Genomic DNA, 15,104 nt, shown 5'->3' on the forward strand with positions numbered 1-15,104 from the left:
GGAGCCGGGGCTGCCCGCCTGCCACCCCCGGCGCTCCACTGGCCGCGGTCCCGCTGCGCCGACCCCTCACGCGGGCGCTCGTAGCTGCGGGTGGGAGCGGGGGCCCCTCACAGCCTCCTCCATCTTAGCGGCCGCCGCCATCTTGGGCCCGGCGCACGGGCGGCCCAGCGGGACGAGGGGTGCTGGGCAGAACCCGCCCGGCGGGACCGGAGGTAGCGGGCAGGACCCACCCGACGGGACTGGAGGTGCCCGGGCAGGACCCACTCGGTGTCCGGCAGCCCCCGCGGTGACGGGAACACAGTCAGCTCCCGGGGGTCTTCGCCTCATATCCCCCTCTTGGGCTGAGGGCCCGCTCCCCACAGCAACGGGCTGCCCCCTTATCCCCGGCCTGTTCCGGGAACACGCGAGCAGCCTTTGGCACGCTTCGGAACTCTTCGTGCGTGCCCCGAGAACAACCGAGCGGTGCTCGGACACTTCGGAACTTCACGTGCGCCCGCCGGGGACACCCGAGAGCGGCCACCGCCGCCGATGGGATTCGGGCATCTCCGGACAGGCGCTAGAGCACTTCGGTTTTGTCCGGAATGCGGGCCAGCAGTTCCGGCGGCGGCCGATAAACAGCCATTGGCCGCGCCGCGCGGGGCCGGGGTGGAAGTGTGGGCGGGGAACGTCACTTCCGGAGAGTGACGGAGCGGCGGGTCAGAGGCGGCGGCAAAATGGCGGCGCCTGAGGAACGGGAGCTGACGGCGGAGCAGACCGAGAAGCTGCTGCAGTTCCAGGTGCCGCGTCCCGGAGGGCCCGTGCCGGCCGGCGGGAGCGGGGGAGGCGGTGCATGGACACGGAACGGGCTGAGCTGAGCCCGCCCCGTCGGCGCTGGGGGGTACGGGGCTCACAGAGCCGGGTAGGCCCGTCCTGGAGTGGGGTGTCGGGCTGGACCTGGGGGGACGGTGAGAGGAGAGACACCTGTGGTCCCGGTCCTGCCCGGGGTGAGTGAGATTTCCGTGCCCCTAAAGACTTTGTCGGGACGATGTTCTGTCATCGCTAATTGACGAGGCGAGAGGTGGCTGCTGAGTAAACTCCGTGCGGGAAAAAACCCCCTGGTAAATCCCGGCCATTTTAATTATTCTGAAAATTTTCCTTGTCGTAGTTGGAGAGCCTTTCCTGGCACCGAGGGAGAGTTACCCAGTGGGTTTCTGTGGAACGTGGTTCCTGCCTCTCACGATTGGGTAACGCCGCTGGAAACTGTAACGATCTAATCTGTGTCTGCTACACAACACGGGCAGAGTCGCTTAACCTTTGGTTTGCGAGGCCCGGGGCTGTGTAGCAGATAGATGATCATAAACACAATCGGAAGATGTGGTTTATTGGGGAGAAAACAGTGCTGGGCAGATGAAATACTTAGGGTTGTTCAGTGATGAGTAATTAAGTGTGCTGAGCAATGCAAATTACCTTCAGGTGTCTCGGGTTTGTTTCTGAGCTGTAGGACATCGTGTGGCATCCCTTGGATTGCAGTTCTTTTGCAAATAACATGATTACTTTCAAGGGCGTTTTGTCTGCTTTTGTCGCTTTACATTAGTTTTTTTAAGACTGTGTATTGGAAGTTTGGTGTGATGTACCTGTAGATTTAAAGGGACTCCAGAGGCATCTGGCCCTGCCTTCCCCAGGTGAGACAGTGCAGGTGTTTATTCCACACATTGACTTCCCAAGCCTTTACCTGATTCACAGCCCCCTGACTTAATGTGCTGAGGTGTTCTCCCATGACTGGACTTATGAGGAAACTTGCTTTATAGGTGTCCTCTCTAAGTCTACTGCAAGTTGAGCTGTTTGGGCAGTCAAATTAAATACAGATAAAAGGCACAGAGCAATGTTAATAATTGCTGTTTCTGTGCTGCTTGGTGAGGAGTAGAGGGTTTGGCACATGTAAATGTATAAAAGCTCCCATTCTCTTGCTGTGAGATATCCTGGTTCTTGCTCTTCTGCTTTGTCTGGACAAGTAAGACCAGCTGCTCTCACCACTGCCCCTGCTGCTATTTTCAAACCCCTGTGGACAGCTGTGAAATAATCCTGTTTCCCAATGCAACCTGGTGTTGTCATGGACGGAGGGCTGCCAGGGAGGCAGAAGGAGGGATTCATGCCTTAGTCCAGCTTCCTGTACAGCCCTGGTTTGAGGCACAGGGAAATACTCCTCAGGCTGTAAAGGGTAGAAATGTTTTCAGTTAGACCACTGCTGTGCAGAGCCAGGTGTGAAAGCTGTGGTCCAGAATGCTTGGATACTAGCCAGGATCCTCACTCCTCTGTCTTGTGGGGTGTGTGGATCAGCTTTCTCCAGGGCTCGTGACACCCACTGGTGATTCCTTCTCCTCTGATACATCACACCTGGCTGAGAGGGGCTCAGGTGTGTGTCCTGCTGTTTCCTCAGAACTAAATCAGTCCACCTGGAAGAGTTTTTTCTCTGGCTCCAGTAGAAAGAACGTGGTGTTTGGAGAGATTAGCTAAGTCTCATTAAAATAATTTGTACATTGCTACAAGTCAGCTTGGAATTCCTTCAGGGATCCCTGCTGACTTTGCAGGGAGCTCTTCACTGTTTTCAAGGATAACTTCACACTCCGTGATGTGCCATCATAAGTGGGCTGTGCAGCATTCCATGGTGACAGAGTACTGCACTTCCACAGAAGGTTATATCCCACGGCAGTGTGGATAGAGCAGGAGAGCAGACTAGGAAAGAAGGCAGGGTGACAAAGAGGAGGTAAGAAAAAGTAGAAGGCCCTCAGTTAAATAGAGAGCCAGAGGGAAGCATTGAGCAAGGGCTGCTATTCATCCAGCAAACAGCTGTTAGGGGTGAAGATGCTGTTGCTCTAAACTGTTTATCCTACTTCTGCTGGAGAGTGCACCTTTCCAGGCAGAGGTGAATGTGCTGGCCTGGCCTGGCCTGAGCTCTTGGGCACAGTTGTGTGTTAGTGCCTGCTCTGCATTAATTCCACTGATGTTTGTGTGGTGGGTTCTGCAGCGCTCGTACAAACAGCTTTGCTGGCAGAATGCTGAAACCAGCAGCTTCCTTGTAGGCAGGGCTGGAACAGGGCAGCTATCTGCACCATGCTGGGGCAGGTTAATAGAGAGGGAGGGAAAAAACAGTAGAGAGAACTGGGATAAACTTGAAATGAAAGCAGCAAAGCCTCTTGCATGCTTTCAGCCTCCCATTTACAGCAAGAAAACTGGCTAATAATGTCAGGGAATAAAAGCATCTAAATGTTTCATCTGTCAAGACCTCGCTGTCCTGACATTTGGAGAGAGGAGTTTGATGTGAACAGTTTAGGAAAGCTGTGGAGATATGATTCATTTGGGAGATGGAAGAAACAGCAGAGCAGCTTTTGTAGGATCTGGTTATTGATCTGTGCCCATTACACTTGGGCTGATGTCTGATACTGTAATATGCTAATGTAAAGTAATGGAGTGTTATTTGCAAAAGAGTTGGCACTCATGATATCATCTCTGACTTCAGTTGGGGAAAACAGAATGCTCAAGGCTGGATATGGCTCTGATTTAGGGGAAGGAGGAAACATGAAACTCCAGGCAGCTTTCCCACTCAGTGTATCGATCAAAACCCTCAGAAATGCATTTGCTGTAATATGCAATGAGAAACTCTTGGTTAAGGCTTTTTTCCAGTTAGAACTCAGATGTTCTTTACCCTTGGAAAGCAATTCTCTGGAATTTGGCAGTGGGTTGGGAAGTAAGAGCAGTGCCAGTGAGTCCTGTGGATTTGCATCTCTTGTGCTGGTTTCAACATCGGAGCGAATCTGCAGAGGCGACGGTTTCGTAAGTCCAGTTTACAACCTTTGTCCACTCAGGGGTATTCCTTCTGCTTTTGAGCCATGAAATTGTACTTTCCACTACTTCAGTATTGAGAGGATTCTGGGCAGTCTCAAAGGTGAGAGATACAAATAATTACCTCCAGCAAAAACTTCGTTATGTTTTACAGTAACACTCTTGCTTTGTGTGGTGGTTGAGAAGGCACTATTGAACTTTCCTGGCATTTGTGGAATTTAATATTTTGTTTTTGAAATATTAGCCACTGTGTTGAGCTTGTTGAATGTTTGAGAATGCTGGTTTAATGGGACTGATTTTAAGTATGTCTGTAAGATACATGCTCTTAAAGGCAGCTAATAGAGACCACAGTGAGCAGGATCTGAGCAGCAGGGTTTGAAGCTGCTGGTTATTCTCCTAGCCCTGATGATGCTAAGAATGTGCTCGTTTGCCATGTACCTAAGTTTGTGGCTGAACAAAGTTCACCAGAGATGCTGTGAGTGAGGCAGTGGAAATGATGTGGCATTTCAAGTTTCTGATCTTTCCCGTGACTTGGTGAAGCAGGGGCTGTAGGAGTGTCCTGGGGGTGATAATGACCAATATCAGTGTTTGCCAGCAAGAGTTGCCTGAAGTGGCAGTTGAACTGTGGTCCTGCCATTCCTTACTTGGGGTGTGGGTCATTCTGAACCCTGATGTGTCTCCCAGAACATCGTGGAGCTGTGGTGTATCCAGTGGAGCACATCAGAGTAAGAGCCAACAAGGTGTTGAGTTTTAAAAGCTGCCTTTGCTGGGCAGGTTTTTTTCCCTGCAGTGTTTAGTTGTGAAGCCTCATTGATCAGACAAGTGGTGGGAGCTCAGCGCTGTGCTGAAGTGGCTTTGTCACTTGTGGTTTGAGTTGAGAACAGCTGAATTAAGATGCTAAGGAAAGAAAAAAAAAAAAAAGATACAAGGAAATTCCCCTCCCTGGAGAGCTTGTGTGGAAGACTGAGAAGCGACTAGAGCTGCCTGACATTGTGGTGGTGGTCAGGAAGGGAGAAGTTGGCTGCCTCTGATGTCTCTGTGAAACTCAGGTGGTCTTGCAAATGCTGCAGTGATTCAGTGCTCATTAAATGCTTTTTGATAGCTCTGCTGCTTTCTGACCTCAAACTGCAGAAGAATTTTGCATAATTTAAAAAGGAGGAAATGCTCAGTAGCGTTCTTAGTGCTCACAGATAATCCAGGCATTTAGAGACAAAGGTGTAAATGAGTTTCTGGGTCTTGTAAACTTTGTAAAAGCCAGCAGAATTGCCAGGGTGCTGAGGAATGGTGATCAGAACACTTTCAAGGCTCTGGAATAAGCACATTGTGACTCCACTGTAAAATCAATTAATTGAGTAGATTGCAGGTGCCTTTAATGTTGTCCTTCTAAAAAGACAATGGAATGTTTGCTGTAGGAGTTCAGGTTAAAAAAAATAAAGTCAGAATTCAAAATAAATGGAATAAAAAAAATAAATAATAAAGTCAGAATACAAACCTTAAATTTTACTCTGTGAAGCACATCTTGAAAGAAAGGTAGCTAAACTAAAACATTAAATGGTGAAACTGAGTGATAATTAAAGGTATTCTATCAGCAACAGCTGAGTTCACTGAGCTTTATTTCTTCTATGAAATCCAATTCTGCAGTGTTCCCTTGCAAGGCTTGCTGCAGACTTACTTTTTAATAAATATTTATACACCACTGAACAGCAGCTTGAAGTGCTTTTTTTTCTGAGCTTCTGCAGTCACCATGCTTTAAGCAGTCTGATTGGTTCTGTGCAGCAGAATGAAACAATGATTTTTGCTCACTAGATTGGAGAGATGGTGGTGATCTGGAGACTTCGTGAGAAAGAAGCCAAGAAATGCTCAAAAGTTTGAACTGAGCCCAGAGACTGAATAGGGCATTTGTCCACAGTGTTTGTTACTCGGGTGGAAATGGCATGTGGAATGTGTGAAGGGGGGCAGGGAGGGGAATAGATGCACCATCCTTCTCCAGTAAAAAAAACAACTCAGTGCGTTCTTCAATGGTCAGCCTGTCAGGAATGTATCAGAGTCCTTTCAAGGAACCAAGGAAAATGTCTGCTCAGACCTTAAAGCAAGTGCAGTGGGGAGAGATGTTTCTGTGGCACAGCGGCAGGGATCTTCTCTTCAGCAAATGTTTGTCTCTGCTCAGGAGATCTTGATGTGGCTTCCTGTAAGAACAGACACAATTGTTTGATGTTGTGTGCAGAAATTCAGATTGGCACAGGGTTACAATGTGCCCACTGGCTTTGAGGTGTGCCAGTGTATTTGGACTGTTTTCTGTTTCGGCCCCTGTGTTGGACGGTTGCTGCTTTTTTTACTACACTGTTTACTATACTTTTTTTTACTTCCCCTGTGATGCTGGGATCATCACCATTGGTAATGCCTGGCTCGTTTTGGGTTTAGTTTCTGTTTATGCTGGCAGAGAGTGGAGTAACAGTCATCCTGAGTTTTCAGAAATGCTTTGTCTGTATTTTGAGTTCGAGGTGATGTTTGAGGGCGTTGGCCTGGCATCTTTTCAGAGGGAAGCCTGTGGGCAATATTGTGTTAAACCTTAGACTGTGCTGAGTGCTGTTGTAGTGACAGACCTTGGGCACACCGAGTTGGCTGGTGCTGGAAGGGTGCAAAGGCCTGTTTGAGGCCTCATGTGTTTACGGATTTGGGCTGGCTCAGGTCACTCTGCTCTCAAAAAATGAGCATTGTGATAATGTGTTGTGGAAACTCCCATCATGTGCTCGTGGGTTGTTAAGAGCAGTCAAAATGCAACACTTCCTGGCACTTATCTGCTTTTATTCTCCTTCTTTAGGACTTGACTGGCATAGAGTCCATGGACCAATGTCGCCACACACTGGAGCAGCACAACTGGAACATAGAGGTACCACTGAAAATGAGATTTGTAGCAGTTTCCAAGTACCTGGATTAAATGTAGCCCTCTGTGGGAGGGGAGCCCTACCAGTAAGATTAATCTGTCCACCCCTGGGTTTACCCGAAGGAGCTCTTTAGAGCTGCATCTCCACACGTCTGGAGATCTGGTTTCAGGCAAACACAGCAGAGTCATTATGGCTGTGAACAATCCCTTGACTGGCACACGGTGTGGCCTCCCGTGGAGCCTGTGTGCTGGCTGCCATGGAGAGGGCTTTCCATATGGAAAAGAGCACTGTTGGTTGCTGTTTGTGAGGAATTGTGCTTATCCAAGTGCCCCGGGGCTGTGGACAAGTAATACCCACTGTCAATGTGCAGAGTATAAAAACCTTAAAATGCCTGAAAACTCCCTTTGCTCTTTCTTATGTCAAAGGCAGCTGTGCAGGACCGACTGAATGAGCAAGAGGGTGTCCCAAGTGTCTTTAATCCTCCTCCACTGCGGCCACTGCAGGTCAACACAGCTGACCACAGGATCTACAGCTACGTTGTCTCAAGGCCACAGCCAAGGGCAAGTTATCTTACAGTGGATTTTGTCCTGCTTCTTCTCTATGAACACAGACCTTGAAAGCAGGGAAAGGAATTGTTTTCTTTGCATGTTGTTATCTCCTTTCTAAATATTTTATCTTGCAAAAACAAAATGTGGAGCTATTCCTTCAGTTTCTGTTACTGCTGTGGAGATTTTCTCCATGGTGTGATTCACAGTATGAGGACTTTCTTCTTTTTTTATCATAGACTGTCTTGCTGTGGTGTAGTGAAACTTTTAGATCAGTTGAATTGGAACAAAGGACTGTCCCCTCCATGTGACAGTAATAATGTTTTTCTTTTTAGAGCCCCCTAAAATGTGTATTACCTAGAATGCAGTATTAATTACTTTCATTAATGTTTTACAAATGAATTTGCACGAGCACCTGTAAGACTTGCTGCTGTTAATATCCTTGTATAGTTAAGAAAATTAAATCCTTATTTGTAATTGCAGGGCCTGTTAGGATGGGGTTACTACTTCATAATGCTTCCATTCCGATTTACCTATTACACGTTACTTGATATATTTAGGTAAGTCCTTGTTTGTGCTGACTCACTTATTGACTGCATCAGGGAACACACTAGCTCAGATTTGGCTGGATCTCTGTCACTTAGATCTTTAAGCCTCATGGCAGATTTTCCATTGCTTTGCTTAACTGGCATTATCTCTAGCCTTGTGAAGTTCCTGTGCTGTTTAGTAAGGAATAAATCTTATTGCAGAGAAAAAGAGCACCTTGCAGCTCTGTAAATGAAGTGTTTCATTGGAGATCAAACTCCACAAAGCTTTACAATCTGAATGCCATGTAAAGGGGTTGCAAAACAGTGTCCAGCTGTTTGGTATTCTTGGATAAACATCAGAATCATGTCCCATTGGGCTGGGCCACAGGCGAACCTGCCCTAATTCTGGATGGTATTTGGCAAAACCCAAACTGTAAACAGCTCTGCTTTATTTGAATACCTTTGAGGTCTACTGCCTCTTCTCCCTTTGCTGCCCTGAAGCACTAATTCTCCTTGTCTCCTTTACAGCATTGATAGAGGAAAAAGGGAATGGTAAGGGTGGGAAATAGCCAGCAGTCCTACCATCTGCACTGGTTTGGCAGTTTTCCCTGTTGTATTGCTTTTTTCCCCACCAAAGACATTTCCAAAGTCCAGTGTATCTTCTGTGCATCAGTAGAACTAAACAACACGGATATCTGCCTTGCATTGAAGCTTTTTCAGCTTCAGAGGAATGGCAGTTTCATAGGACTTCTAGTGTAATGTTCCATTTCTGCAATTCTTTGTGCATTGGAATTGTTAGTTCTGGATTAGCAGAAATGCAGTTTTCAAAGTTATCTGGACAAAATTGCTTGGCTTTTAACAGCCTATCTTTGACTAAATTCCTCAAACCTCCTCCTGTTGGTGTGGCTTATGCCTGATGCTTCAGAGGAAGCTGAAACTGTTTAATCACACAGAATTTGGATCCTTACTGATCCCTGGCATGAGATGAATCTTCACTGGGAGTTGGTTCTGTAGCAGTGGTATCAGTTTGGAGGGGGAGTCAGTTCAGGCTCAGATTATAAATGTTCAAGGGTCTCAGCTGTGACTTTTTTCCTCTTTATGAAACCCAGTGACTGTGTGTGGAAAAGAAAATCTGTTCCTCAAGAAGTCAGTGAGCTGAATTTCCAGTGTCCTTTCCTTCCTTCCTAGGTTTGCTCTGCGTTTTATACGCCCTGATCCTCGTAGTCGGGTCACCGACCCAGTGGGTGACATTATTTCATTTATTCATATGTTTGAGGAAAAATATGGGAGGATACACCCTGTCTTCTACCAGGGAACTTACAGCCAGGTCAGTGTCACATGTTGGTGCCTAGATCCTGGGGAGCTGGGGAGTGGGAATTTTGCCACATGGTATAAGGGCCTTGATGGCAAAGTTGCTTTTCATCTACAAGCCCAAAGTTTATCCCCAAACTCTCTTAACAGGGTAATGGAGAGCTAGTGAACAAGTGTATTGGGAAACCAGTGTCTGCCAGGCTTGATGATTTGCCAAGCCTGCAAAGTTGGAAAGCAAAGCTGCTCTGGCTGTTCCTCGACCGTCTGTGTGACTCTGTAGCCGACAGCTTTTCTTTGTAATCCTGCCTTTGTTTTTATAAACTGGTGTGCTGTGCCAGAGTCTATCCTTCTGTTCACCAAATTGGGATTAACTGCCTGGGCTTGTATCACAATGCAACTTCACAGTAGTGCAGAGCCTCAAAATTGAGAGGGAGCCCCTAAGAAATTATGGGAGGCGAGTGTTCCATAGATCAAACCTGAGGGGGCTGTTCCCATGGACACTGCCTCTTCCACAGCTTCTCTCAGCCTGGCCAAGGGAGGGGTCTCCTGCAGAGCATCCCATCAGACAGCTGGATCAGCACTGTTTCCCAAGTGCCTGGGATAAGTGTCAAGTGCCTGTCTGCTCCACACTGCACAGTGATGGAGCTCACTGCCTCTACAGCTCTTTTAGGCTCCTCTGTCATTCCTGGAATCCAAACTCAAATAATCATGGAATGATTAGGCTACTAAAACTCAGTGCCAGTAAAACAGGGAGCATATTGTGCACTTATCCTGTGGTCTTGTTAAAAATGCTCTTGGGTGGGTGGAATCCAGACACTGTAAATGTGGAAAGGGAGAGGTTTTTTTTCTTTGTTGTCTGGTTTTTGCAGTCTTGCAGCATTATTTATTACCTGTTTTAATAGAATTTTCATTTGGTGTGATCTGAAGATTGTGTCCTGTACAGGCTCAAGGGAAAGCTCAGCTTTGGCCATTGTGAATGCAGGGGGGTGAAGGAGGTTCTTCACTGCCAGCTGAGTCTGGTGAGGCAGCTGAGTGTCAATCCATGTCATTGCCTACCCAGTTCCACTCTTGAGTTCAGTGTTCTCCAAAGCCACATCCTGAGAGGATATGAGAGAACACCACTGTAGCCCTCTTAAATGAAAGGCTTATTTATAAGCTCTGACAGGTTCATCCTCAAACTGCTCTAGTGGCAGAGTAGTGCCTGGGTCACACGAGCCTTGTGGGTGCTGCATTCCCCTTGCCCAGACACTCTGTAACTTTACCCCTTCTGCTCTTATGCCAAGGCACTGAACGATGCCAAGCGGGAGCTGCGCTTCCTGTTGGTTTATCTTCATGGAGATGACCACCAAGACACAGATGAGTTCTGCCGGTAGGTAGGGGAATTTCCCAAATAACTGTTCTTTGCACTTGAAATGCAGCTTCCCTCACATGGTCTCTTCTCATCCCCCAGCAATACACTGTGTGCGCCTGAGGTCATCACCCTCATCAACACTAGAATGCTCTTCTGGGCTTGCTCAACCAATAAACCAGAGGGATACAGAGGTGAGTGTGTCCCTCCTGGACTTTACCTGTCCCCTCCTGTCTCTGGAACAAGCCAGATGCTCTTTGACAAATTTACACGTGTGAAACACTGTATTTTGTGCAAGTAGACAAGAGGTTTCAGGATTGCATGGGGAAATACATGTGTTGGTTTCCTGGGATATCTCAAATGGTTTGGGTGCCAGGGAAATACATTCTGATCTTCACCTCCACTCTTCTGTGTGTTTCTGGACAATCATAGTTCTTTGCTCATCGATGTGGGCATTCAGGCTGCTTTCAGTGCCTTATCAAAGGGAGTTGGTGGGTGTGTGCTGGGGGTGAACTGAGTGGAGAAACAGGTATCCAACTAGATCTGTCTATAACACTGGCTTCTGTGATGCCTGAGGCCAGGAAGGAGTTGTTAGGTGCATTCTTTCCCTTTCTGAGACAATCATTGTAATCCACACCCAGTCTCTGTCTCCTCAAAAACCCACTGTGTTTGAGAGCTGTTGATAGCTGGCCAGACAGAAGTTGGGTAAGGTCTTGCTGCAAGTGGAGCCTTTTCCCAGAGTTCTGTTCATGGCTCCTGTGTTGTTTCCACCATTTCTGTTTCATGGTCAGGAAAATGCTAAATTTGGGTCACTCTTGGCTCCATAGTTCTGCTCCCAGTTATCAAAAACTTGAGAAAACAGCTCTCTGAGAAGACATTATTTGACTTATTCCTGTTTTGTCGCTGCAGTGTTCTGCAGTCACAGCCTGGAAAGAAGAGCTGAAAGGGATCGTGGCCTTCCATTAAATTCCTGGGCTGCTCTGGTTTTCTTTGAGGGGCTCCATTGGTAACAATGGCTCCAAGTTGCTGTACCATTTGTGTTTCAAGGAGGGCATCAACAGCTGTATATGAACAGTAACTTAAGCACATAATCTGTTCCATTCCCTGCTTCAGACAGAGCCTGCCTCCAGCAAAACCAACCTAAATTTGTTCAGAAATGTTCAGCATGGACATACTGCCATCTCCCCCATGACAGTTTCTACCTGAGTCCAACCATGACAAATACCTGAGCAAGTGTTTCCATGTGCTTGTCCTGTGTTACTCTTCCTGCAGTTCAAACCCATGGCTTTGTCCCATTTTGAATGGACATTCAGAGCCATTTACTTCCTTCCTGCTTGAGTTAAAAGAGCCTTTTTTGGTTACTTGAAAGCTTGGGGGTTTTTTTCCCCCATCAGTCTTTGTGCTCCCAAAGCCATTTCCTCCCTTTGCTAACTTACAGGGTTTAATTTTCAAAATGGAGCCTGAGGCCTTTTCTTCCTTGGGAGAGAGAATGTCTGGGAAAGGTGCTTTCCTTGGCCCTCAGTGATGGGAAACATTTGTGCTGCAGCCCTTGGTGGCCCTTGTGGATGGGGTGGTGACATTTGTGGCTGTTCCCAGTGTCCCAGGCTCTGCGGGAGAACACGTACCCGTTCCTGGCCGTGATCATGCTCAAGGACCGCAGGATGACCGTGGTTGGGCGGCTGGAGGGCCTCATCCAGCCCGACGACCTCATCAACCAGCTGATGTTCATCATGGACGCCAACCAGACATACCTGGTGTCCGAGCGCCTGGAAAGGTAGGGTGCAACCTCCAGTAACACAAACCTTGTTCTGGCAGGCTCTGCTCTGTCCCCTTCCTTCCCCCAGACACTGTGTGTAGGCACACAGCTCAGCACCTCCCGTGCTGTAACACAGCCCGTGGGCTCTCCTCTTGCCAGGGGGATCATCAGTCCATAAATTCAGGCCATCTTTATAGCCAGAGAGCCAGATGTGTTGCACACAAAATCCCACCCCTGAAAGGTGGATGTGAGTACTCTGTTCTCTGCAATTGGAGCACACCTTTGGCATGCTGGAGCTTTGCAGAGAAAGCTTGGACAATAGCCAGTGGGATCCAAGTGAGAGCAAAGGCATTATAGGCAGGGGAGCTGGTGTCCACAGGTAGATGGATGGTGAGTGTGTGCTGCTGGCTGGGCTGGCTGTGCTGAGCTCTGGCAGCTTTTCTGGTGTGGCCACAAAAGTCCCTTGTGACTCTTAGGATGTACAAGTTGGATCCAAAACAGGACCCCACCATTTGATTTTCTGTCTGTCCCTTCTCTGCCCCACGCTCTGCATGGGGACCCAATAACCAATAACACGTCCCTATTCATGAAATGTGCAAGGAATTAACTGAAGGAGATAAAACCAAGAAGACTCTCAAATATGAGACAGGAATCCTGGGCACTGTTCTTGTGCTGTCTGTCAGCTCTGTCAAGCTGCAGGGCTTGAGAAGCCTTTTAAGTTCATTTCCACCCACCCTTGGGAAGCAGTTTCATTGTGAGGGACTGTGGGGACTTGGCTTGGCCTTTTGGGAGCTTGTGGTGTCTCAAGGCATTACCTGCTGTGTGCTCCTATTTGTTGGAGGCTGTCCCTGCACCCTTGGGTCTGCCCTCAGCCTGCCATCCCCTCACTGTAGGGCCTGTTAGCCCTGACCACTTCCCACTCGTGTTTGCAGGGAAGAGAGGAACCAGACCCAAGTCCTGAGGCAGCAGCAGGATGAGGCGTATCTGGCGTCCTTGCGCGCAGACCAGGAAAAGGAGCGCAAGAAGAAGGAGGAAAGGGAGAGAAAGAAGAAGAAGGAGGAGGAAGTGCAACAGCAAAAACTGGCAGAGGAGAGGCGGCGGCAGGTGAGAGCAGAGGGATTGCAGGAGAGGCTGCAGTGTCCTGTGGGATGCCTTGCCTGCAGTAGGAATTGCTTGTCATGCTTCTGGGGCTTGAGCGTCCTTTGAGGCTCCTGGGGCAGCTGTGCTGCAGGGGACAGGCACAAAGGTCAGTTCAGTGCACAGCCTTTGCTCCTGCTCCCCCCTTGCCTTGCAGACACTGCAGGAGGAGAAGGAACGGAGGTCGGAATGCCTTCCTCCAGAACCACATCCCGACGACCCAGAGAGCGTCAAGATCATTTTCAAGCTGCCTAACGATTCCAGAGTGGAGCGGCGATTCCACTTCACACAGTCATTGACGGTGAGCCTGGGGCAGAGCAAGGGGGTGAAGAGACTTGCAGGTGGCTCAGCTAAGCTTTATTTCCCTTGGACTTTGCCAAATGGTGACCTCTGCTGAGAGCTTTGGCAAGGCAGAGCTACTCCTTGGTAAGGAGAGTGCTGTGGGGCCTGGTTCCACCACCCTGGAAGAGGAGAGGAAATGGAAGAAACTTTTTTACCTCCTTAAAAGCTGGAAGGTGTCTCTTCCCATGACAGGGCAGGGTGGGACTAGGTGATCTTTAAGGTCCCTTTCAACCCCCTTAACATTCTGTAATTCCACTGCTCTCTGTGAAATAAAGATGTAGGAAGAGCCAGAAACAGTGTCTGGTCTCCCCAGTGCTCTGTGCCAAGCCCAGTTTGACGTGTGCCAAGGAAATGACTCTCAGGTCTACAGTGCAGTGATGGTGCAGATTTGGGAACCTTCCCCCACGAGATGCCAGGGGTTCGCTCTGGCTGTGTCACTGCTCCCCCAGCTGGCGGTTATTTCTCTGCTTCTTTCCCAGGTGATCCACGACTTCCTGTTCTCCTTGAAAGAAAGCCCTGAGAAGTTCCAGATTGAGGCCAACTTCCCTCGCCGTGTCCTGCCCTGCCTCCCTACAGAGGAGTGGCCCAACCCCCCCACGCTGCAGGAGGCCGGACTCAGCCACACGGAAGTCCTCTTTGTGCAGGATCTCACGGACGATTGACACTTCTTTTTTGGTTTTGTTTTTGTTTGTTTTGTTGTTTCGTTTTTGTTTTTTGGGTTTTTTTTTTCCAGAAGACAAAAAAAAAAAAAAAAAAAAGAAAAAAAAAAAACACGGAAAGAGAAAAATTCATATTATTATTATAATACAATATTTTTTTTAAAAGACTGCATACAAAACGAGGGATCAGAGACCACATGGCCCGTGCCAGCCGTGCTGCGTGTGTGCGCTGGCGAGAGGACGCGTGCGCACGGCCATCCCCTGCACCGGGGTGGGCACTCAGGGGGGAGCTGCTGTCGCCCCTCCGCCCTCCCTGGGGAGGAACAGGAATGGCAGCTCTTGGTAATTATCGCTTTTATTGATGACAATAATAATAAAACCCCAGCAACCCAACATCTCGTCAAGATTTGATACTCTGCTGCTCCTGAGAGACACAAGACCGAGCCACCGGAATGTGCTGGGAGTGGGGTGGGGGGAAAAGGGCTGGACAGACTCTCTTCAGCTTCCCTCTGTGTATAAATACTGTTCTTTTAATATTTCTCTTGCTTTGTAATGACCAAAGGAGATTGGGGTTGACTATAGTATTAACTTTTTGATAAAGAGCTGGTTCGATTCTTACCCATGTGGGGTCTTGCCCAGAGTTCTTAGCCTGCGTAGTGTAATAAACTCTGCCTCTAGCATGTCTGTGCTGATGCTTTCTGCCCATGCCCCAGGGAGGAGCTGCTGTGGGACTCATGGCTCCCAGAAGTGTGGGTGCACTCAGCTTCTGGTCTTA

The 15,104-nt window shown here is 48.4% G+C and overlaps 1 protein-coding gene across 1 annotated transcript; it reads left to right on the top strand.

The window, feature by feature from the left end:
* The first annotated feature begins 51 nt into the window (after positions 1 to 51).
* FAF2 (Fas associated factor family member 2) lies at positions 52 to 15,009 on the top strand. The gene is made up of 11 exons (XM_066329286.1): positions 52 to 776; positions 6,641 to 6,709; positions 7,130 to 7,264; positions 7,733 to 7,809; positions 8,965 to 9,103; positions 10,371 to 10,456; positions 10,538 to 10,629; positions 12,032 to 12,209; positions 13,124 to 13,295; positions 13,486 to 13,629; positions 14,150 to 15,009. Exons 1-11 carry the CDS (start codon positions 714 to 716, stop codon positions 14,330 to 14,332), a joined length of 1,338 nt encoding a protein of 445 aa, XP_066185383.1. The 5' UTR covers positions 52 to 713; the 3' UTR covers positions 14,333 to 15,009.
* Positions 15,010 to 15,104: the final 95 nt, after the last annotated feature.

This window comes from Sylvia atricapilla, chromosome 14 (genome assembly GCF_009819655.1).
Source record: "Sylvia atricapilla isolate bSylAtr1 chromosome 14, bSylAtr1.pri, whole genome shotgun sequence".
Lineage (NCBI taxonomy): Eukaryota > Metazoa > Chordata > Aves > Passeriformes > Sylviidae > Sylvia > Sylvia atricapilla.

Coding starts and splice junctions, on each gene's coding strand:
- FAF2 (XM_066329286.1), top strand. CDS start 714: ATGGCGGCGCCTGAGGAACGGGAGCTGACGGCGGAGCAGACCGAGAAG. Junction 7,810..8,964: donor ACGTTACTTGATATATTTAG/GTAAGTCCTTGT, acceptor CTTCCTTCCTAG/GTTTGCTCTGCGTTTTATAC. Junction 9,104..10,370: donor ACCAGGGAACTTACAGCCAG/GTCAGTGTCACA, acceptor TCTTATGCCAAG/GCACTGAACGATGCCAAGCG.